The sequence below is a fragment of the Onychomys torridus genome, chromosome 11, assembly GCF_903995425.1.
Source record: "Onychomys torridus chromosome 11, mOncTor1.1, whole genome shotgun sequence".
NCBI classification, from domain to species: domain Eukaryota; kingdom Metazoa; phylum Chordata; class Mammalia; order Rodentia; family Cricetidae; genus Onychomys; species Onychomys torridus.
The window spans coordinates 6,957,764-6,983,993 of NC_050453.1; the positions used below are offsets into that span (position 1 = coordinate 6,957,764).

General features: G+C 40.2%; 1 protein-coding gene across 2 annotated transcripts in view; it reads right to left on the minus strand.

Annotated features, from left to right (window-relative positions):
* Positions 1–26,230, minus strand: part of Ush2a (usherin) — a 701,257-nt gene that overhangs the window by 325,116 nt on the left and 349,911 nt on the right. For both annotated transcript variants that reach the window (XR_004946207.1, XM_036202543.1), the window contains exon 32: positions 1,282–1,441. Coding sequence is in view for 1 of the 2 variants with exons in the window: in XM_036202543.1 (XP_036058436.1) it covers positions 1,282–1,441 (160 nt within the window). In the remaining variant the exon portion in view is untranslated. The remainder of the gene's footprint in view (positions 1–1,281; positions 1,442–26,230) is intronic.

The following is a 26,230-nucleotide window of genomic DNA, read 5'->3' on the forward strand; positions in this document are numbered from 1 at the left end:
ACAACCCTTAGTTACTTGTCAATTAAAATAGTTAATAATATATAAATGTGCATACTCTTTTTTATCTTGAGTTTAGGATATCAGACAAAACGTAAGAGGTATGCAATTGCTGAGTACTTCTGAGGGATGTGAGAGGAGGAGCAAGCCAATGCTAAAAAACCCAACACAGAATGAGTGTGTGGTCATGGAAACCTAGAAGGGCTGGGGCAACGGGCTGGGCTGCTTGGCCCTGTGAAGTTATACATCCAGATCAAGGGTGTTGGGCAGGTAGAATCAAGCATGAGGGACACTTCAGATGAGGGTTGCAGTGTTTAGGGGATGAGAAGGTCTCACGTTGGAACAGATAGAAGACAGCTCAGCTGAGAAATACCCAGGGAGATGGGGAATCTTGGATAAGAAAGAACACAGCTTGTCTTAAGGCAAATGAGGGCCAGAACAAGGGCTTAGACTCAGAACAATGAGGACAGCAGCATGAGGCAGTGATGCTTTTCACCTCGAATGCATACCAGAATTTATTCAGTGTCAGCATTGTGTTCACAGATGAGAAAACTGGGAGGTAAGAAGTAAAAATGAGCGAGCATGGATTGACGCCGAGAGACATCGTTATGTTTAACTCGGCTCTTTAGATCTCATGTAATGACAAATATAAACAAGCCACTAATATCAGAAAAATCTAAACATATTTATGCTATATTCCTCTCTGACTAGAACTATAGGGGAATGAGGCTGGGTGCTCTTCTAGGGGAGCCACATGGAGGCTCCCAACAACTCTAATTTGGGAGATTTGATCATTATAAAGCTTCCTTGGCATATATGGCACACACACAGAGAAAGAGAGAGACAGAGAGAGAGAGGAGGGAGAGAGAGAGGCAAAGACTCACATATATCAAATAAAATAAATCTTAAAAAAGAAGTAACATATGCACATATACACACATATATGTGTATATTATTCTAGTCATTACAAATTGTGGCAAAATACCCCCCACCTAGAAAAAAGTTGACAGCGGATAAGTAGGTGGTCATTTTTCTTTTACCAATAACCACACAGAAGTTGCATACACATTTAGCTTACAGTGATTGCCTAGAGACAAAATGGAAATTAAGTTGACAAGTGATAATCAGAGGTTCCTAGAACCACTGGCCTAATCATTTCTATGCATTTAATCACAATACAATTAGTCTGATGTCACAAGCCCTTCTGAATGAACTCATTGGGACTTTTACGTGAACCTACATGTGCGGGATACTAGAGCTCTACTTACTGGATGCTCTACTTACTGGATGTGAATAGTTCTAGAATCCAGGACAGCCAAAGTCGGGGGATCTACTTGTTCTGGTGGAAGCTGTGCTGTCTGCAGGACAACTTGGGAGCTGTTTGTGCACCCCACATGTGTGCATGCACCAAGTACAATCTCGTGGGCTGTGAATACCCCCAAATCTGGGGAAGGAGAGAAACGAGAATTTATTCTCCATAATACATTTCTCAGGAGAGCTCACTACTCTCTTTCATTCTGACCTCTAGGAATTGTTAAAGTTTAACATAAGAATCAATAATTATGAAAATCAGTAGAAGTAAAATGTATTTCTCTCTTAAATGACATGGCTGCATCGAAATGGACCCTTGTCAGTAACAATCTCCATCTGACTATTTCATTTTAACAATTTGTTTTCTTGAATGTCTATGATCAGGTAAATCACTTTCAGGGTTTAGTCTTAGTTCAAAGACTCTGTTAAAAATAAATGAGATATTTAAATTATTTTTGAAGACAACAGGAGTTGTTTTTGAAATGCAAATATAGAGCCTATATCAATGACTTTGAAACTCCCTTTTCCTGTCTACCTAGTCAAACATTGTTTGACCTTCAGATCATCCTAGTTGAGTGCATAGGCATGCTTTCCTTGTAAGATGTTCCTGACACTTCCCAATATCACTATGGACAGGCAGCAGCTACTATCTGCTTGCCTGACCCCCACAGCACTTTGTACACACCTCCAGCACAACAATCACAGCACTGCAGCCAGGTTGTATCCATAGTATCTAATGCCACATCTGACCCATAAGAGGTTTTGAATGCATATAACTGAACCAATGAATATAGAATCAGTGAAGGAGATGACAATACAGTTGAGCTAGGTATGAAAGGCAACCATGCACTACCCTAGTCAGTGGAATAATCTCTCCTTCCCATGAATTTCCTTGGTACTTCACACCTGCTTACTTTCTTAATGAATATCATATCCCTGATGAGAATACATTAATCTAGAATTCCCCAGTTCCATTCTTAAATTCCCTGAATTCTTCACATATAAAAACACTCAGAAATCTAAGTAAATTTTGACCAAGTTTACAAACTTTAAATATAATTTGTACTTTCACAATATTAAAAATAGTAATTTTGAGAAACATCTTTGAAACATGTCATGATTTAGGTAACACATTTTCTTAAATCTCATTAACCTTGAACCATTACAATTTCATGTTTAAAAGATTAATGAAATGCAACCTAATTCAGGCAAATAGCTTTTGCATTATACTGATAGCAAAAGTAAACCAGGAAAGGAGTGCTGATTTTCATGCAAAATACAATCAATTGGTTAAACATGTAGGTCACTAGAAGAAAGGCAATCTAGTAATGTCATAGCAAGTGTTGCCTTAGAACAAAAGAGGTCACTAAGATGACACTTGACATGCTTTTGACCAAGCCTCACTCCTCTATGGTAAGTATCTAATGGTGCCATGCCTACATGAGACACCCTCGTTCAGTGTCATCAGAGGAACACAGCAAGAACACACTGAAAGTGATGGGCCAACTTAGAATGGTACGACTAACAGGTGATAACAGCAGCCTCAACAAATGTGCGTGAGGAAGAACGGGGGAGCCCTCATTTGGATGGACATTGTAGAAATCTTCTGTCCTAGTCAGGGTGACTATTGTGTGATGAAGCACCAGGACCAAAAGCCACTGGAGGCAGAGAGGGTTGATTTGGCTTACACTTCCACATCACTGTTCACCATTAAAGGAAGTCTAGCCAGCACAGCTTACAAAACGGCACCGTGAGTGTGGGTGAAACCAGAAACGGTAGGTTACTAGGAGTCATAGCCACAGGGATATATATCTTACTCAGATTGTGTGTGTGTGTGTGTGTGTGTGTGTGTGTGTGTGTGTGTGTGTGTGTGTATGTCAGTATGTGGATGGTTAGTACATGCCTGTGTGAGCTTGTGGGGGCCAGGTATCGACTCCAGGTATCATCCTCAATTGATATCTTTATTTTATTCAATTTTATTTTTTACAGGGGTCTCTGGCTGACCTGTCACTTGATGTGTCCCATCCACCTCAATAAATTGTTGCTTTTAGGTGTTTTGTTACAGCAAGAAGAAAAGTACATGATACATGTGATGTGAGAAAAGATCATTCAAGGAACGACGCCTACCTGCAGGGCTCCTCTGCCAGACCATGCTTAAGAGGGCAGAGTCTACCATTACTCTCCTCTGCTGCCCCTGATTTCCAAGGACTTGGTGAACTTTCTCACGTTCTTCTCTCCCCCAGGTTCGAATTCCTTATATTCTCTGGGAAGGAAAGCTAGAGGCTTCATTCTGTGCCATTTCAGGGGCAAAAGCAAGAATGGCACAGAGCTTAAGGAACTCCCAAGTGGCCCGAAGTCATGGTCCATGTGTCCAAATCTGAGTGACTTGTGAGTATGTCTTAGTCATGGCAGAACATCTTGGTTAGCTACAACTGAGACTCAGTAGTTACTGGAGTTTCCTTTTCTAGTACATCCAGATTGTTAAGGCAGGGACTTGGCTATCTAGTTTTCACTTAATTAAGAAATCACCCTGTTCAAAGATGACATCATCTCATATTTGTGACCTTCACACCCGGGACTTTGTTATCTCAAAGTTGCCCCAGTGAGTTATTATGTTATGTCTGCACCTTGGTTTCCCCAACATGTGAAACTCCCCATTCTCCTGTATACTATAAACCTTGTGCCTTGAATGGGGCTTTGATGACCCAATTCCTAAACTCACCCAGGATATTTGCCACAGATAGGAAATGTTTCCTGTGTTGGGATTTTGCTGTGACAAGCTGTCTTCTTCTTGGGGTTGGGAAGCACCCATTTCTATGACCTTTAGGACTAGAGCTCAGGATGAGGAAGTGACCACATTAGAAGGGTCACATTTGGTACAGTGAGTATGACTCTGTCTTAGTCTGTGTTATATTACTATGAAGAGATACTATGACCATTGAGACTTTTATAAAATAAAGCATTTCACTGGGGCTTTTTAATTGTTTCAGGTGTTTGGCCCATTATCATCATGGCAGGAAACATGGTGACATGCAGGTAGACATGGGGCTGGAGAAATAGTTGAGAGTTCTACATACAGATCTGCAGGCAACCAGGAAAGCAAGCCACTGGGTCTGGCTTGGGCTTTTTAAAACTTCAAAGTCCACCTCAAGTGACACACTTCCTCCGATGAGGCCACATCTCCTAATCCTTCCAAATAGTGCCACTTCCTGGTGACCAGTCATTCAAGTCAATGAGCCTATAGCCCATTCTCACTCAACCACCACCACTCTTGAATCAGGACTGAAACAGAAGAACCCAACCATGTAAAACCCTCCAGTTAGAGATACAACTCTCCTCAACTGCTCTGTATTGTAAATACTGTTCCGTTTGTAGATGACCAAGGCATTGCATACTAGAACAAACATGACTTTAATGTACATCAGGGCTTAAGAATGTTCATATGGTCAGGTGTGGTAGCTCATACCATAGTTCCAGTACTTGGGAAGCTGAGACAAAAAGATGGTTGTGAGTTTCAAGGTAGCTTGGCCTATATGGTAAGACCTTGTCCAAGAATAAAAAGTAAAAATGAAAATAAATCACACACACACACACACACACACACACACACACACACACACACGGTGGGGGGGGCTGGGAGGGAGGGAGAGAGGGAGGGAGAGAGAGAGAGAGAGAGAGAGAGAGAGAGAGAGAGAATCAAAACCACAAACAATATTGGTGCTAAATAATATGGAAAGTTAAAATACTCAAAATAGTAGTAAGAGTCAGGAGGGTCAGGGTAGATGGACAGCCAGGAGTCAATGACCATCTCATTGAGGTAACATTTTAAGCAGAGACCCGAAGCCAGTGGCTATGGAAGCTGTAGGGATTCTGGCAAGGGCACATTGCAGGAGAGGATTTAGCCAGAACCAAGGCCTTCAGTCATGAGGGAATAAGAGAAAGGAGTTAAAGAAAGTGACCCTTCAAGGATTTTGTTATTAAGGAAAATAGAGAATCGAGGCAAAAGATAGATGGTAGAAAGGGGTAGGTAGGAAGGGATTCAAATATCTGAATGAGAGACAGGAAAGAGTAATGAATGAAAGCCAAGAATTACTGTTTATCTACAGCTTTGCCTGTTAGAAAACGTGAAGGAACTGAATGGGGAGAGCTGAGTGTAGAGGGACAGAAATAAGCAATCACAGTGATAGGACAGACTATGTGGGTGGGTATTGTTAGGAATAGGGGGCCTGAGAGCTGTATCATCAGCCAAGAATTCTCTTCAGATTCTTTGGAAACAGCAGCAATGACAAAAATAAGCCCCCACCCCAGTCCTGAATTGTCCTCTTAATGCTCTTAAAATGAAATCTAATACTGGCCAGTCAGATAGTAATTGGCTTAACCATTGTCTTCTTCCCATTCCCATTCATTCATACCCCAGACATAACTCTGTTCCCCTCACATCACAAACTCACACTTGGAGGTCTCTGAGGGGGTTGTTTTATCTACTTGAAGTCTAATTCCTCCTTTGTTGTTGGATGACCTTTGCTTATCCTCCAGGCTGATCCTCCATTGAGCAGTCTCCTTGATAGTCAGACAGCTCACCATTAGTCATGGCTCCCCTCTTTCCTGGTTTTCCTTATTATAATTATCAAAACAAGTCAAATTATGTTGCCATCTATCCCAACTTTTTATCCCTTTCAAGAGAATGGAAACCTTTGAGTACAAAGAGATATTTTCTATCATGCTGAGCATATTATCTCATGATTGGAGAGATGCCTAATGAAAATACTTTTTATTTGTTGAATAATGAATGGACAAGACCAGAGAGAGACCTCGATGCCCCTTACATGGACCACCATTATCTTTTTTTTAGAAATATACTAATGTCTAAAAATATCAAAGAATCCAACACAACTGTCAAACCAATGGGGGCCTAAAATTACAAGCTTATGAAAATTTGCTTTTAAAAATAATAAGGCAAAGCTGTGTATATCTGAACATCAAACACAACCCCCAAGCACTAATGCTTCAAAACAACAACAAAACAAACAAATGAACAATCAAAAAAACAAACAACAACAGGATAGAGGCAGATGACCATGTCAGTCATTATGTGTTTTGGAACAAGGGTATGCAGATAACATATTAGGGGTAGTTACATATATATTAATTTTGCATGATACACACATATGATGTAGATAGAAAATGTCTGTAGTATATTAATATCAATTTATTACTTAGAAGAATTTATGTGCAAAACCTAGTTAGCAATGCCCTATTCCACCTCCGATGTCACACAGCTCCTTTCCTCAATGACTTCAGCATTGGCTCAGCTTTCCTTTCAATCTTAATCTCCCTTTTGGCAACTTTAACATCCTCAATAATGACTCATCCCTGAATTTGGCTTCACTTAACTTCCTCAAGTGCAATGCCCTTCACCTCGACTTCATTTATTCACTATCCAGCATAGTTCCACTCATTACTTCATCATCTTTGGAACCGTACCCAAGATTCTAAATCTAAAATCTACCCTATGCAGATGCAAGCAGGTTGCTGCCCACCTCTTTAACACATTACACTGATGCAATCTCTCCTTTACCAACAATCTCCACTTTTTTAAAAAAAAAAAATTTCTGGAGCTGAGGACCAAACTCACTCTACTACTGAGTTAAATCTCCAACCCCCAATCTCCACTTTTTGAGATTATCTTATTGCCAGACTGTTCATTACAGCTGCCTTTCCCTCCTATGGCCTTTGATTAGCTGATATCAAGTCTTATTCTCCAAGTACTTACCATTTCTCACTGCTGTGGTTTGAATATAAAATGTCTCCCATAGGCTCCATATCTGAGCACTTGGTTTCTGGCTGATGGCATGGCTTTAGAAGGTGATGAACCTTCAGAGGATAGTTTTACCAGAAGAACTGGGTGACTAGAGGCAAGCCTTGAAATTTTATGCTCAGACCCACTCACTGTCTATTCTCTGCCTTCTTACTGTGGACTAATGAAACCAGTTCCTTCATGATCATGGTGCCCTGCCGTCATCACTATTAAAGACTGAATCCTTTCTTAAACTGTAGATGAAAATTAGCATGTTACTTCTTGAATTGATGTTGCCAGTTATTTTGACATAGAAATGATTAAAGTTACTAATACAGAAAATGGTACCAAGGAGAGGGGCCTAAGCACATAGTTCTTAAGAAGCTTTGGGACATGTTTGTAAGAGGAAAGATGAAGAATTTGGAAGTTCAAGGTAGAGAAGACTTAGGACACTGTCTGTAGAGTTGAATGTGCCATCTTGGTTGGAGTTCGGAATAACAATACCACGAGAAGTGTGAAGTCCTGCCTTACTAAGTTTCAGGTGGGCATAAGGGCTTGATCAGAAGCTGGTTGTATTTTGTCCATTCCCAGAGAGCTTGATTGAGGCTGAGTTAAAAAGTAATGGACTGATTTCTCCAGTGGAGCAATGTTCTAGGCAGGATAGTGTTCATGCTCTGTCATGGTTACTACTCGTGGCTCTCACCCAGGTCTACAGTGACAGCAACACTTAGCACAGGTGGATGTGAAAACTGCAGCATCATGAAGATGGGACGGAAGGAAGGGTAAAATTGCAATCATGATTCAGAGAAAGAAGCATAATGTTTAATGTAATTATCGTAATTAAGGAGAAAACTCACACTTTACACAGAGACAGTTGACAGCATTCTCCAACGAAAGATAGTGCTAACTAATGGCTTCAACTTGTTAAAACACAAATTCATTCAAAAGGAGTCAGCCTGAACTCTGAATGCCAATGAAGCAATTTCTTACTTGAAAAGAGCCTAGGGAAGTGTTTGCCTCTAGGGTCAGGACACAGAGGTCATTGCAACTATGCTCCATGGGCACAGGCTGCATCTCAAGTTGCCTTTAGAGTTTGGCAACCAAAGCTGTGTAGTACCAATTTTGCAGATATGAAAAAGGTATGAGGGAGGGATTCATGAGGGCTTGTGCTGAGGTTCCAGAAAGCATCTAAGGTCAGGCAATATGAGGCATAGTCAGATTCCCTGAAGAAGGCTCTGAGAGGCATGAAGCTGGGATAGTGAAGATTGCAATGGATATCTCAGAATGTTAGAGATGTCAGAACCATGGGATGCCCACTGGGGAAATCTGCAGGTGGTCCAAAAGAGGTCACATGTATCATAGACAAAAGAGCTGGAGGGGTGAGACTCTCCAAGGCCACTGGAGCCTCAATGATTCCATAGTCAGCCTCAGATGATGAATGAGCAGCTGCAGGAATTGCTGCTCCCCCACTGGAGGCTTGGAGTTAAGAGTGCCTTGGATCTCAGAAGAGGCTGTGAACTTCAGACTTTTCAACAGGGTTTGTTTAATACCATGGAGACTTTTGAGGCCAGAGTTAATACGCTTCTCATTATAATATATCCCTGAGCCTGAGGAGGCCCTGGGAATGTTGGAATGTTGTGGTTGGAATGTCAAATGTCCTACACATTGTTTGAATACTTGGTCCCCAGTTGTCAGATCTGTTTTAGAAGACTGTGAAAGCTTTATGAGGTATAATCTGTGGGATGAAGGGTGTCATTAGGGTAGCCCTCATTCCCATGCACTCTCTGCTTCCTGACTGTGGCTGTCAGGTGACAAGCTGTCTCACACTCATGATACCATGCCTCTCTGACACAATGTATTGTTTCCCTTATCAAACTGCAGAGCAAGACAAATGAAATCCTTCCCCATGTAAGTTTCTTCATATGACCTATTTTATCACAGGAACAAGAAAGCAAGTAAACATGTAACTCTAGAGTCCTCTGCCAAGCTTGCTGTTCCAATTCTCAAGTCTGATGAGTCTCAAGTGTTTAATGTTTCTTACACCAGTAATACGGACAAGAGGCATTTCAGACTGCACATGTTGAGTATACTATGATTTTTGGTCCCTCTATCTGAAATGGGCCTTTGGGACTACTGAACAATAACTGTCATATTTCCTTGTTTATCTCTTTCAGTATTAGCCATTTCTCCCCCTCTCTTTATGGTCTGGGCATAATAATCTTGAGGAATCTAATGTGTCTAAAGATGGAGGTTCAATTTCTTCCTCTGATTTCCTCCTATCTTATTTTCTATCTGCTCTGAGGATTGATGTCAGTGAAGTAGTCATGTTAATCCATGATTTTTTTCTTCTTTATTTTCTTCTGATCCCATCTCTCTCACTTATTTGATCCTAAGTTCCTCTCAATTAAGTTGTAATTTTATATCTTAATTGTGAAGTGCTGTCATCTGCAAAACAGAAAGTTACTGGTCTGAGTGTGGAAAGAACAGTGACAAGGGGGATGGGGGGTGTGTTCAACATTTAGATATAACATTTGGGAGAAACGAGATATGTTTTCAAGCTCCACACTCCCTAACCTTTGAAAATAAGATGGAGGGAGGAGAAAGAAATATACTGTCAGAAAGACTGGCCATGATTTTCTCTGCCAACATGGAATTCCAGGTGAGGGCCAAGAATCAAGTGAAAGAAAAGGCCATGGTGTCTGTAGACAGAGCTTCAAGGAACCTGCAAGCATTTCATGTTCTCAAGTGTGATGCAGAAGTCATGAGGATAGATATACACCCACCATGTGTCTAAGGGGCTGTCCCTACATTAGTTCTTTTCCATGATGGAAGAAGTATCTTGGATAGCTAAGCTTCAAGTTCTGAGGAGGTGTATATGAACATGAATGTCTTTACTTCAGGAGAGGAGAAAGGATACCAAAGTAAGTGGGGAGGGTCAATGATTTCTGATTAAGTTATTTGAGAGTGAAGTCATGAAGGCCAAATGCTCTGGACCATGCCTTAAGCAAACAAAGAGTTGTGACGTGCAGAGTGCACTCTGGCCAGAGAAAACCTGACCCATAAACTCCAAACTGAATGTTGATGATGTGCAGCCCCAAATGGCACAGAAGCTAAGAGCAACGCCTGCCAAAAATCATACACACACACATACACACACACACACACACACACCTCTGCTCTTTATTTAATAAATGAGGGCTTGCTTGCAAACTTCCTGGAGCCTATGTTGTTGACTCTGTGTCTACGCACCCTTGACCCTGGAATCAGAGACAGCAGGATCCCAGCTGCAGAGCCAGCAACAAAGTCAGATAAGTTGTGTTTCAAAGAGAATCACATAGGTGCATAGAAACTGAGGCCTGAGTACAAATGTGTTTGTACCCAAGACTGTTATCCATGAAAGCTGCATGCTCAGCTGGCACTCAGCCTACAGGATCATATAGATGAGATTTCCAGGGCCTATACCAAATTGATTTCCCCCAATTTTCAGCTAATATTAGAAGAGAATAACTTCCCAGGTCACATTTATCAGTTAGGAATCTCTATCTGCATCTGACTGCTCTGCTGTTGCCAGGTTAGGAATTGGGGATGTTCTTAATTCTGATAACTACAAGCTCAGGTACACAGAGAAAGCTAATGCATGCAAACATCCTTTTGACATCAATCATTCTGATGCATGTTCTGCCCACCTTGAAGCCGATTACTCCTTGTGGGCTTCCATCAGAAGATGAAGATTCCATAGGGCTATTTGAATAATGAGGCATGAAAGAACAGGGAAGAAGAACAGGAAGAAGAGGTTGGAAGAGAAAGATAAGGAAGGAGAAGATGATGAAGAAGAAGAAGAGGAGGAAGAGGAGTGGGAAAGAGGAAGAGCTTGGTAAAGGGGAAAGGGTGAACAATGGAATGTGACTGGATTGTTAGTGGAAGGAGTTATACCGGACAGCTCAGTTGGTGAATGGGAAGAGACAGTGGGAAAAAAAAAATGAAAAGACATTTAGAAAGGCACTGGAAAGGGAGTGCCAACCATGTGGAAATGAACAAATGCTCCATGAGAAACTGAGTTGCGGGGAACAGTCATGAATGAAGTCACCAGGTTAGAACTGAGAGCGGAGAAATGCATGACAATTGTCTCGTGGTTATACTACAAGTGTCTCGGTAACACCTCTACTGCTGGGAAGAGGCCCTTCCAGAGCACTGAGGTGACCCGTGAGTCTAACAACCACAAACTTATGTACAAAACTGACTCCAGTAAATTGAGGGAAGGGGAACCCCAAAACTAGAAGACCACCATTCTCCAAGCACCTTATCAAGACATCTTGCTTTTTATTAGCACGATGACATCATTTGCATAAGCCCAAATATCAGGAATTTTGGATGGGGAGAAAACAGATCAATCTAATATGCACTACAAGTGGATCATGGGCCCTCCTGGGACTGTTACAAGCAAAGGATCTCATTGCATGGAAACCCTCCCATTATTGTCAGGCAAACTATAATTTACAATACTGGCCATGAATTATATATTGTTTTACAATTGATCTTGTGCTGTTGCTCACAGAATGTCATTGATTAAAATTTACAAAATGAGCCAACATGCAGAAAATTAGAAAATTAAAATGTACTTCCTGCTTCTTTTTGATGACTTTTAATCTGCTTCTATACCCAGTAACAACCCAATATTTTATATATGATATAAGACACTTTAGCTTTTCCCTGGCTTTCTTTTCTTCTCTCTGTGTGTACTTTCCATGAATAATTGCATGGATGTTTAAAACTGGATAACATTCCAGGCAGCCTCTGACCACATTTTCTTTTGACTACTAGTAGAGGATGGCTCAATGATAACATGTTAGACAGTAGATATAAGAAGTTGTGTGTGCTCCATAGACACATGTAAAGCAAAGACCTAGCTCACAGTGCATGCAATGTCAGGATTTACTCTGCGTTGTGGAATTAGCTCTTACCCTACAAATGTTTGCCCAGACTTTTGAGTACAAAACCAAATTGGTTTTTCTTACAAAAGATAAAAGTCAGAGGCTATATTTAGCTTGAGAGAACATTCTTGCAATTTCATCCCTCAGAGAGGCCTGAGCTTGCAACATGCTTGTCTCAAACTCAACTAGGTGATTAACCACCAAAAGGTCCAGGCTGTGCTTTCTAGATAATGTTCAAAGCTGGAATCACTGTCCCACTGAGGACTAGGACATATGACTATCCACAGCACATTTTGGAAGAAATCTTGTTTGTTAATACTGTTTTCCACCTTGTCAGAGAGATCTACATCCCTCTTATAAGATCTGGCTTAACATTTCTCTTCTCCATGGAGCAGCTCCCTTGACTGTCTTCAACATACAAAGTTGACACTCTTCTGGGCTGTCATTTTATACCTGTCTCTGGCCAGGTCCTTTGTTCTGGTCCTCACACATAAGGGAAAGGGATGAGGACCTTTGTGTGTGGCTGTGGTGAGTGGCACATGCTGGGCAAACCCTGCTGACTAGGTGTCATCATCCAGCAGCTCGTCCAGGAGGATGACATCTCATTATTGTCACTTAGGAAATGAAGGGGCAGCACTACCTTGTTTTCTTCTCTTCTTCATCTTTGTCTGGTTGGAACAGACGTCTGCCATGAAATACTCTCCAGGATGACAACACCCTTAGCCAGCTGTCTTCCAATCTGGCTTCCGGAAACTGTGTGTAATGAATCACAGTATTCTGAACCAAATTGTTTGTCTGAGTTCTTTCATAATGTAAGCCTCAAGTAGCTCACTCATAGCTCCCCTCAAACTTCCTACCCACCCCACTTGAGAATTATGGCTAACTTGAGATCAGCCTTTTGATTTTACACAATGCTTTAGTTCCCACACTAAAGGAGAAAAATGAGACAATACCCCTGGATTCCTCTCAGAACAAATTTAATTATATAAAATGGCTGAATCATTCAGAGCTGAAGATCCTTTCAGATAGAGGTAGACTTACTATAATATTTGAAAATACAATTGAGTCAGTTATTATTTTGCAAGATTATATATACTCAAGTAATTTTTAAAAGGTTTTCTTTGATAAAATATATGCATGAGTTGTATGTGTCTGTGTGAATATATTCCAAGTGAATTTGGGTACCTGTGGAGGCCAGAGGAGGACATCTTATCCCTTAGATCTGGAATTAATAGAGATTGTCTGCCACCTGATGTGAGAACTGGGAATTGAACTTGGGTTCTTCAGAAGAACAGCAAGTACTCTAATCTAGTGAGCTATCTATCCAGCCTCCAGACTTTTCAGCAACTGAAATTAATTGTGAGACATAAGGAAAAATGTAGTGACTGGGTACCTGTGAGGAATAAAGAATAAGTGTGTAAGCCAGTGTTCCCAAATGCAGGAGCATGCAGCTAAAATGCTATGTATTTGTCTTAATAGTGGAATAACATTGGCTACCACCTACCATCTACTGGGCACTGTAAGTACTCTGTCTGCTTTACTAATCTCAAATCTCACCTGGGAATGCTTTTCAATAGAGAGTCATTATCAATCCTGCCACATTAATTTAAGACTTACAGCAACCTCATCTCATACTTGGCAATAATATGACATGAGAAAGTAATGAGCCTTTGCCCTCACAAGCCACGAAGTCTCTTCTAGGTGGCAAGATACACATTTGTTTTTTGGCAAAGCCTTCTACCCCCCTTCAAAGGCAAATCAAATGCTGCCTCCTGTGGGAAGCCTTTCCAAATTCTCCCAATGTGAATTAATTACTCTTTCCTGTTCCAATGCTGCCATCCTTTACTCTATGACACTTAATCTAGATTCAGTGTTCTATTAGGAACATCCTTCATTAGTTCTTCAACATAAATTCTTAGAATTTTAAAGATAAGATGAGATCATTTGGGATCCAGACAAGAGAACAGATGGTACATGCAAGTAAAATTGTATTAAAGAGAAATATGAATGAGATTATGTATTAAATGTCAGGGAAGACTAAGAGGACTGTTCAACAAGGCTAACACACCTGGCGTTATCTTAGAGCAGTTGGGGCATGACTATCTTTGACTTGAGGGTCATACCAAGCTGGGAACAGAACTGCTTTTGGGTTAGGAGCCTTCCTTCCAGTAGAGGACCAGAGCCACTGACAGTCTGAGGTCTGGAACCCCCTCTCTTCTGCTGCCCATCTGATCTTCAGCTTTCTCCTTCCTCATCTCTCCAAGATGCTTTCTGGAGGAAACCAGAAAGTCCAGAGGCAGAGCACAGGACATCATAGAGAAGAGCAGAGAGAACATGTAAGAGAGAACGCAGAAGCCTGGGGCACACAGCTCAGTTGGTAAAGTGATTCTTGTGCACAAGTGAATAATTGTGCTTGATCCCCAGCACCAATGTAAAAAGCTCAATGTGGTGGCACATGCCTGTCATGTGGTGCTGAATGCTTGCACATAAGAGGATTTCTTGGGGTTCTTGGCCAGCCAGTCCAGCCAATCAGTGAACTTCAGGTTCAGGGAGAGACCCTGCCTCAAAAAGTAAGGTGGTAGTTGATCTCCGGTCTCCACACACCACACAGGCAAGCACATATTCAGATGGACATATGTATAGATGTATGTACAAAAAATAATTTATCAAAGAGAACAGAGAATTCCTACTACAAAATGATGTATGTTTTAATATAAATCATCAGTTCTCAGCTATATTAGCATTACAATTTATTCTCCATCTACTTAACAGTACAGAGACATGATTTTTAAAAGTACTTACAAATTTAATGACTGTTATGTATTTCTCTTAATATTGCTGCTGTTATTGTCTTTCATATATTTGAATGTATAATACATATACATTCATATATATATTACTTTGAGGCTCCCATTTATCTATTTTACTCACATCTAATGGAATGGTCCTTATTTTACAATTAATTTTAATAACTCAATTTTGTATAGTATTTATGGCAGTGTTTGTTACTTACCACACTGGATAAATTTGTATTAAATAATCATACATTTTATAAAATGTTTCATCCTGGCTTTTCATTTGTTTCATAATAACAATGTTTTCATTTTTATTTTTGTGATGTAGAGAATTTAAACCTTTATGCATTCAACTATAGCTATATTTCTTCAATATTTCCCCAAAGAGAATATTATCTGGTTGTGTGAGTACAAAAATTTTACCAAAGAGACAACATTGGATTGAAAACTGTTATGGTCTTAAAGGAGCAGAGACTAAGGGGAGAGCTGTTCTAAAGGTAGGGAACTAGAGAAGACATTTCAGAATAATCTAGTCCAAGCACAGACAGAAGTGTTTTTCCCACAGCCCAGGTGAGCTGGTGACCAGGACTAGTAAAGGAAGGAGAGAGAGTAAGCAGGGCTACGGGCTGGGAACAACTTAAGACACCAGATCCCAGACTGGCAGTATGAATAAATCATTACAATGGACGTTTAGAACAGGGAGGGGGATTAGAAAAGCATTGTTTAGCTCAGCTTTGTCACTAATTGTCTTCATGAACCTGGGGAAAACCTTAGACCAGGAGGGGTGTGGTGGTATTTTCACATCTGTATTCCAACCATTCCGAAGGCTGAGGCATGAAGATTGCCATGAATCCTAGGTTAGCTTATACTATATATAGGTCTTGAAAGGCCTAAATGGAAAAGCACAGCAACACTCTTCACTCTTACTAAATGCTGTCTTTTTAACTGTAAAAGTGAATCTCAGTGATAAAGTAGCTGACATAGGCAGCTTCAGGAAGGCAGGTTTGCTTTGGATGGCTTTGGGGCACAGTCCACAGAAGGGATCGAGTGGCAATAGGAATGTGAGGCCACAGACCATATTACACACAAGGTCAGGATGCAGAGAGATAGATGAAGGCTGATGTTCAGCTTTCTTCTTCCTGTCTATCCAGTCAGAAACCCAGCCCAAGGGATGGTGCTGCCCACATTCAGGATAAGCTATCCAGCCTCATTCAAAAAATTCTGGAAATGCCCTCATAGACACACCCAGAGCTATGTTCCCATGGTGATTCTAAAGCAAGTGAAGTTGACAATAAGGATTGACAATCCCAATGCCTACATGCTGAAATCTTCATAAAAATGCCTAAACAATGGGGTTTAAGGATATTCTACTCTGGAAGACATACTTATATGCTGAGAAAGTGGGGTATCAAACTACAGCAATAAGCTGGGCACTGGTGGTACATGCCTTTAATCCCAGCACTCAGGAGGCAGAGCCAGGTGAGTTTCTGTGAGTTTGAGGCCAGCCTGGGCTACAGAGTGCCTTCTAGGAAAGGTGTAAAGCTGCTCAGAGAAACCCTGTCTTGAAAAACAAACAAACAAACAAACAAACAAAAAACCCCACAGTAATAAAAGATAAATAAAGCATAAAAACTTGGAATCCTTAAACCTTGACCCATGAGTATCACAGAATAACTCAACTCTTGACATGACTTGTTAGAGGGTCATTTGTGTTGCTCACAGGAAAAAAAAAAACAACAACAACAAAGAACAAAACAAGAACAACACAAACTCCACAATATTTAGAAGAATTTGACACAGGAAACCACGGGGGGGCGGGGGCGGGAATCAACTTGGATTCTCTTTGTGTTATATAGCAGTTTCCTCTGAGACTAAAAGTCTTCCATTTTGTAGGGAAGCTAGCTAAAACACAGGATGTGAAAGGGATATTCTAAGTGAGATAAAACATTCCATCCTTCAGGGAATGTTTTTAAGCTCAGGAAGAAAACAACTCAATAGCTTCAGGAAGTTCCTAAAACTGAGCAGATTCACTATGCCCTACTACTCCCTAAGCATAGATAAACAGTGAATACTTCTGGAAGACAATCTTAGACCAGGTGAATGACCTAGAAGAGGCTCAGAGCAGCCATACTGACTGAAAGAAGCAGAGAACAACTGCGATTCTTGAAAGAGGGAGGCATGAACCAACTGAGCCACCTGGAAAGATTGATCCAGTCTGCTGAGCTACCTGCAGGTTGCACAGTGTACTGCAGGCTTCCAGCTCTTGTGAGCTGTTATCCATGCTGGGGTGGGACTTGGTGATACAGCTGTCTTTGAGGCATTTCTGCACTTGAAGGTAACCCTAGAAACTCATTAGTTCACCAAGTTCAACTTGGGTGGATCTTACTTTGGTCTGTTATGGACTCCCAAGCTGGGGTGAGTAGATTGCTGTGGGATGTTCTATATGTCAAATGTGTTGCTCTGATTGGGTAAAATAAATAAAGTGCTAATTGGCCAGTAGCCAGGCAGGAAGGATAGGGTAGGTGGGACAAAGAGGAGGAGACTTGTGGGAAATGGAAGGCTGGGTGGAGAGACACCACCAGCTGCCACCATAAGAAGAAAGATGTAAGCCACAAGCCATGTGGCCAAGTATAGATTAATAGAAATAGGTTAATTTAATATAGAAGAAGTAGATAACAAGAAGCCTGCCATGGCCATACAGTTTATAAGTAATATAAGCGTCTGAATGATTATTTTATATGTGGGTTATGGGACCGTGGGGGCTTGGTGGCACCTGGAGAGAAGCTCTCCAACTACAGTAGATGTCTTTTTACATCTCCCCAGGAATAATGTCACATAACAACTAGGCATAAGGTGTAGTCTCACCTCTTTTCTTTTCTTTCTTTCTTTTTTTCTTTTTTTAGATTTATTTAATTATTATGTACACAGTGTTCTGTCTGCATGTATGCCTGCAGGCCAGAAGAGGGAGCCAGATCTTATTACAGATGGTCATGAGTCACCATGTGGTTGCTGGGAATTGAACTCAGGACCTTTGAAAGAGCAAGCACTGCTCTTAACCACTGATCCATCTCTCCAGCCCTCACCTCTTTTCTAATAATAGTGTACTTGGGAGCCTGAGACCCATACCTGTATGTACTATGCACATAAACCCTCTCTGGAAAACCAGCCTTGCAACCTGTTAGCAACCTAGGAGCAAGATGCACATCCAGCCACATAAATTCCTCTGTCTGAAGAATGAAATAAATTTCTCTTTTTTAACAACCATCAAATTTAGACAGAGTCCATTCAACTACACTCCACTTCTGTCTGGGTCCAAGAGTCAAATAGCCAACCTGACTTAGATTAGTTGGGTTTATGTGCAAGAAGGTGGAACCCTGTCCCCACATCAATCTTTATGGAGAATCCCATAGTCACTACAGTATGTCAGTGCATAATTAGGCACAATGTGACTGAAATGTAACACAGAGGAAGAATCAGATACAGAAGAGAAATAGTGAAAGAATTCAATCTGCCAATCAAATTAGAGAACCACCATGGGCCTTAGAAATAAGCCCCTCCTCCTTCCTTTAGACCCCATAGAAATAGACCCTGCAGCTGTAACTAGGGCTGCTGAGCATCTTGACTAGTAAGTCCAGCTGTCACTTTGGACACTTTTGTTGTTTTGCTTTGAATAAGTTCCCTTGCTGCTCTGCTATCAGCACAAGGCTTTACCTCAATCCTTCTAATAAGAGGCCAAGGGAACCTGTGAACACCCAGCCTGGTCCATGGCCAGCATTAACAGATTTAACTGAAATGAAGGCCTCATTCCCAGAAGAAAATGATCACTCTGAGAAGATGCTGTCCATTACTGATACCCACTCTGCATGTGACAAGGGTGTTTGTACAGAGTGGAACTGTGGAAACACCTCAGGGAGTAACTGTGGCACTGGGTCCACTGGTGTCAGACACCATCCTAAATACATGTGAAAAAACCCATATGGACTCCCAGAAACACACCAGGGCTAGTACACAGAAATCAAAGGTCATCTAGAGCAGGTAAAGGCAATGAGCCAGGGCTAATGAGACGTGTTTGTACATTCAGATTAATGGTTTCTGAGAAAATCTGAAATAAAAACATCCATCTCTTCAACTGTCCATCTCTCCACTCTCTATCTGCATTTCAGGGTATAATCAGTGGGTGGGTGATGCCTCCAATTTGGGCATTGGGACCCCTTCTGTTTCATACATGAACAACATCTTTAAAATATAGATTTAGGGAAGGAATGTGAAGATGGTCTTGTTAGAAGGTGATAAAAAGCATAGGACAACTGAGTCTATTTTTATATTTTATCTAATTTCTAAACCAACTTCATTCCTTGCTGCCAGTTTGTTTTATAAACAAACAAGTAACAAAACAAACTACAAAACAAATAATACATGAATCACAGAGTGCATACTCATCAATCACAAAGGGGGGATTGAGGAATGCAACTTTAGTAATAATACACACATAAAAAACAGTCTGAAACAAAGAGTTAGTTCTTTGAGAAGATCAACAACATAGACAAGCCCTTATCCAAACTAACCAAAAGATAGAGAGAGAGCATCCAAATTAACAAAATCAGAAATGAAAAGGGGGACATAACAACAGACAATGAAGAAATCCAGAGAATAATCAGGTCATACTTCAAAAACCTCTACTCCACAAAACTGGAAAATCTAAAAGAAATGGAAAATTTTCTGGATAGGTAACACATACCTAAGTTAAATCAAGACCAGATAAACTATTTAAATAGTCCAATAAACCCTAAGGAAATAGAATTAGTCATTAAAAGTCTCCCAACCAAAAAAAGCCCTGGACCTGATGGTTTCACTGCAGAATTCTACCAGATTTTCAAAGAAGACTTAATACCAATACTCTTTAAATTGTTCCACACAATAGAAGCAGAAGGAATATTACCAAACTACTTCTATGAGGCTACAATTACCCTGATTCCTAAACCAAACAAAGATGCAACAAAGAAAGAGAACTACAGACCAACTTCCCTTATGAACATTGATGCAAAAATACTCAGTAAAATTCTGGCAAACAGACTCCAAGAACACATCAAAACAATTATCCACCAGGATCAAGATGGCTTCATCCCAGGGATGCAAGGGTGGTTCAACATACGAAAGTCCGTCAATGTAATACACCATATAAACAAACTCAAAGAAAAAAACACATGATCATCTCACAAGATGCAGAAAAGGGATTTGACAAAATCCAACACCCCTTCATGATAGAGGTCTTGGAGCGATCAGGAATACAGGGAACATACCTAAACATAATAAAGGCAATCTACAGCAAGCCAACAGCCAACATCAAATTAAATGGAGAAAAACTCAAAGCAATACCACTAAACTCAGGAACAAGGCAAGGCTGTTCCCTCTCCCCATACTTATTCAATATAGTACTTGAAGTTCTAGCCAGAGCTATAAGAAAACATAAAGAGATTAAGGGGATACAAATTGGAAGTCAAGGTCTCCCTATTTGCAGATGACATGATAGTATACATGAGTGACCCCCAAAATCCAACCAAGGAACTGATACAGCTAATAAAAACCTTCAGCAACATAGCAGGATACAAGATCAACTAAAAAAACAAAAACAAAAACAAAAAACAGTAGCCCTCCTATATACAATAGACAAACAGGCTGAGAAGGAAATCAGAGATACATCACCCTTTACAATAGCCACAGATGATATAAAATACCTTGGGGTTACTCTAACTAAGCATGTGAAGGACCTATATGACAAGAACTTTAAGTCCCTGAAAAAAGAAATTGAAGAAGATGTCAGAAAATGGTAGCCAGGCGGTGGTGGCCCATGCCTTTAATCCCAGCACTCAGGAGGCAGAGGCAGGTGGATATCTGTGATTTCGAGACCAGCCTGGGCTACAAAGTGAGTTCCAGGAAAGGCGCAAAGCTACACAGAGAAACCCTGTCTTAAAAAACCAAAAAAAAAAAAAAAAAAAAAAAAAAAAAAAAGAAAATGGAAAGACCTCCCATGCTCATGGATAGGCAGGATTAACATAGTAAAAATGGTGATCTTACCAAAAGCAAGCTATAGATTCAATGCAATCCCCATCAAATTAACAACACAATTATTCACAGATCTGGAAAGAATAATACTCAACTTCATATGGAAAAACAAAAAACCCAGGATAGCCAAAAGAATCCTGTACAATAAAACAACCTCTGGAGGCATCACAATCCCCGACCTCAAGCTCTACTATAGAGCTACTGTAATAAAAACAACTTGGTACTGGCATAAAAACCAACATGTGGACCAATGGAATCAAATTGAAGACCCTGACATTAACCCACACACCTATGAACATATAATTTTTGACAAAGAAGCCAAAAATGTACAATGGAAGAAAGAAAGCATCTTCAACAAATGGTGTTGGTATAACTGGATATCAATGTGTAGAAGGCTGCAAATAGATCCATGTCTGTCACCGTGCACAAAACTTAAGCCCAAGTGGATCAAAGACCTCAACATAAATCCAGTTACCCTGAACCTGATAGAAGAGAAAGTAGAAGGTACTCTTGAACGCATTGGCACCAGAGATCACTTTCTAAATATAACACCAGTAGCACAGACACTGAGAGAAACAATCAATCAATGGGACCTGTTGAAACTGAGAAGCTTTTGTAGAGCAAAGGACACGGTCAATAAGACAAAGCAAGCGACAGCCTACAGAATGGGAAAAGGTCTTCACCAAACCCACATCTGACAGAGGGCTGATATCCAGAATATATAAAGAACTCAAGAAATTAGACATCAAAATGCCCAACAGTCCAATTAAGAAATGGGCTATAGAACTAAACAGAGAATTCTCAACAGAGGAAGTTCAAATGGCTGAAAGACATTTAAGGAATTGCTCAACATTCCTAATTATCCGGGAAATGCAAATCAAAACAACTGTGAGATACCACCTTACACCTAGAAAACAGGACCCTAGGAAAGACACAGGGATCACCCACTGACAGAGAAATGGATGAGATCTACATGAACAACCTGGACGACAGTGGGAGTAATGCAGGGCAAGGTTTGAGGGAAAGAAAGCTTAGGGGAGCAGGAGATCCTAGCTGGATCAAGAACAGAAAGGGAGAACAAGGAATAACAGACTATGATAAATGAAGACCACATGAGAACAGGAATAGGCAGAGTGCTGGAGAGGTCCCCTGAAATCCACAATGATACATCCTCTGTAGACTGCTGGCAATGGTCGAGAGAAAGCCTGATCTGACCTAGTCTGCTGATCAGATGGCCAAACACCCTAACAGTCGTGCTGGAACTCTCATCCAATAACTGATGGAAGTGGATGCAGAGATCCTCAGCTAGGCCCCAGGTGGAGCTCCAGGTGTCCAATTGTCGAGAAAGAGGAGGGAGTGTAAGAGCGTGAATTGTTGAGACCAAGACTGGAAAAAGCACAGGGACAAATAGCCAAATGAATGGAAGCACGTGAATTATGAACCAAAGACTGTGGAGCCCCCAGCTGGATCAGGCCCTCTGGATAAGTGAGACAATTGAATAGCTTGAACTGTTTGGGAGGCACCCAGGCTGTGGGACCTGGACCTGTCCTTAGTGCATGAGCTGGCTATTTGGAACCTTGGGCTTACACAGGGACGCATGCTCGGCCTGAAGGGAGGGGACTGGACCTGCCTGTACTGAATCCACCAGGTTGAGCTGAATCCCCAGGGGTGTCTTGGCCCTGGAGGAGATGGGAATGGAGGGGAGGGGAGTGGGGGAAGGTGTGGATGGGGGTGGGAGTGGGAAGGACAGGGGAACCCATGGCTGATGTGTAAAATTAAAACACAAATATAATAATAATAAAAAAAACTCCCCAGACAAGAATAGAGCAAAAAACAAACAAACAAACAAACAGTCTGTAGAGATGAGAAATGAGAGTGTGATGTAAAATACATGTAGTAATGAAAGTCTGATTGGCTATACATATCCAAACACATCTGAAATACATAGCACTAAGTAACATTAAGTTTACATATAAACCTATTAAGTGAAACCTGATATGGACTAGTATCATATATATAATTTAAACAATATTTTTATAACTTCTTGTCTTTTCCCAATTTTCCAGGTCTTTAAATGTGGATGAACAAATATATTTAGTAAAAGTACTCCTGATAATACTATAAAGGACGTTACAAAATTAAAAGCAGTGGCTACCCTTATGTTACTAACTCTTGATTCTTTACTTACTTATTTTTTTAATGTATGTAGGTATTTTGCCTGCATCTATGCCTGTACTCATATGTGTAAAAAGTGCTAGCAGTCTAGAAGAGGGCATTGAATCCACTGGAACTATAGTTCCAGAAGGTTTTGACTTGCATGTGGGTGCTTGGGATTGAACCCAACTCTAGCCCCAGTCCTCTGAAAGAGCAGCAAGTGCTCTTAGCTGCTGATTAACTCACAGCTCTTAAGACGTAAACACTGACACAAATCAAGATTATTACAGTCTCACCGGAAGATGGCATGAACTGCATTTGAGTTTGAATATTAACCATGTAACTCATTTCCTGTGCATTTTTCTTTGGTGTAGTTGTTATTTGTAAAGAATGAAGATCCATTTCAAAAGCAGGCAGACAAAACTTCAATGTCGCATTGGATAGAATCACCGTGTTTGGAAAAGTTTAAAAACAAAAGAGAACTCCGCAAAGACTTCGGAGCTTAGAGTGTGTGCAAATGAGTTAAATAAGCAAAGAGCCGGTGAAGCATGTGGCTGCATCTCTACCTAAGACAGGTAGCCATAAGTGTCTTTACACAAGTGTGCATGGGACACTGATGAGGGTTTAAAGCACTATCAAAATTAGCAGAAGCCAAATGGTTCTTTCAGTGAAATACTATTCTTATTAGAAAATGTTCAGAAGTATCAGAAACAATACAATTCAAGAATAAAATATTTAGGATGACACGATGCTTTTTTCTTTAGATAAATCCAGGATATATGGTCAATTTCTTAGAAAAAGGGAACACGTGGGTTTAACTTAATATTCATAGATTCAGAAATAACTTTCTTGTCATTCATTTATTTAACTCACCCTGTAAATATTTGCTGGCTGATAACCATGTATCTTACTCACTGAATACAGAAGATGAGATTTGTATGAGACATTCTCACTATCTCTTGAACTAACACTGTTCTGGATTATGATCTATCTGTCATCTGTCATCAACATCTATCTACTAATCTACCTATTTATCCATATCTATTAGTCTATCTATGTTTACCTGCATATGCATATATATACACATATACAAAGAGTTATGATTCTAAACCATTTTATTTGCTTCAGAAAATTGCAATAAAGGATTGTAAATTACCTGAGAAGAATATTTTCACAAAATTACACATTATTGTGGACCTGCTATTCAAGAGACCAAGATACTTATAAGTAGAGCTAATTTAGCATCTAAAGTTTCACTGATTAATAACAAATTAAAGTGAAGATGCTAGCATCAAAATACATATAGAAATAAAATATTAATATTTCAATATTAACCCCTAAAGGTCTTATTTTCTCTGGGCTCTTTCTTTTTTAAAAAATCATATTACACAGTAAAGTACATATACAATAAGTAATAAGAGTATTTATAGACTCAAATCCATCTGTTTACTTATGTGACTATGCTAACCAGAGAAAAAGAGAAAGTAACTAAACATGTACCCATTTGCTTGTCTTAGAGCAAATGTCTCCATCACCACTGAAGTTGAGATGAGGTTTGCTTATACCGCTCATTGTGATCATTTTACAAGACATTTATTTTCTGAATTACCCAATGTTTGGTTAATGGTGGTATTGATTAATTAAATTTATTTATATCATACCTTTTATAAACAGTGAATTTAGAATGGTGAGCAGAATATAGAGGCCATTAAGACAAAATTATATAAATACATGAAAACCACACTTCAACTTTCATAGGCTATTTTTTAAAAGCAAGTTTCTCACAGCTGTTATATTTGAGTAAGGTCTACATGGAACTTGTTTGGTTTGGGGTCACATTAAAGGTCCAAAGCATTATGTGAACCTTTTATTTAATTTATGTATTCAAATCAACTTTAACATTACAGCCAAGATTCAGCAGAGGGTAATGCTCTTAAAATTATCAGTATATTAATAGACTATTGTTACATCCAAAAATTCAACTTAACAGAATTTATAATCTGCTTTCTCTTGATTTTTTTCATAATAGAGTAACCCAAATGGCAGAGAGTAAGATTCCAATCTCCCAATGTAAAATCACTATTCAGATGTATATGTGTTTAGTAGTGTAGTCTTGGGGGGGCCTAGGCTTGCATACAATTCTCTAACAAAGAGAGGGGAAGGAACTAGAACAATGTCATCATTGCAGAACTCCCTGAAGGGCATCTGAGACAACTTCCCAGCACTCCAGAGATTTGTTCCTTCCTGCAAGCTCTTTCCTTCATTCTAAGTCTGAGGATGGGAAAGAGAGCAGGCAGAGGTGGGATTCTCAGTCCCTAACCAGGGTGCCTTAGTCTAGATGGGATCATTCACCAGGGCTTGTCCCATGTTTTACATTCAGACTAAGGCAAACATTTGACCTTTGAACCATGCACCAGTTAAGACAATATTGCAAGACCCTATTTCACAAAAACGAATGGGAATGGGCATATATTAATTTTCTGTTTGAACTATGCAGAAGTTATCTTTATAACTACTTGACATTTTTAAATTCTAAAAACTGAGGCTCACATTTGAAGAAGAGACACTTTAACTGACATGCCATCCTTAAGAACGCACTGATGCTGTGAAGACAGCAATGCTGTGGTAATATTTTGACACTACTGACTGTTATTAATAAGCCAGTGACACTTTCCATCATCCTTTTACAGGAAACATCTAGTTGAGGCCTGTGATTTTGAAGACAGAATATTATCAGAGTGCCAAAAGTCTATTCCTAGCTATGTCATTAACTAGCTGGATGAATGTAGATGAATCAATGGGAATCTCAGAAGCTCTATTTCTGCATGTATAAAATGGCAATAATCTGTTGGGATTGGGGCATGCATGTGTGTACACAAAATATAACTAGGCTAGAAGTCAACCTTGGGTGTCCTTACTTAGGTGCAGTCCAGCTTGCTTTTCAGGTCAGGGTATCTCATCTGCATGAGGCTTACTGATGAGGTTAGGCTGACAGGTACTCAGTGAGCTTCAGGATCCTAATATATACCCCTCCCCAGTACTGAGATACAAACACTTGTCTCCAAACCAGGCTTTATCGTGTGTGATTTGGTAACCCAACTCAAGTGGTAAACATTTTACTGACTGATCTATCTTCCTAGTTCTGGGAATATTTTTTTTTTAAACTTTGTATGTCATTGGAT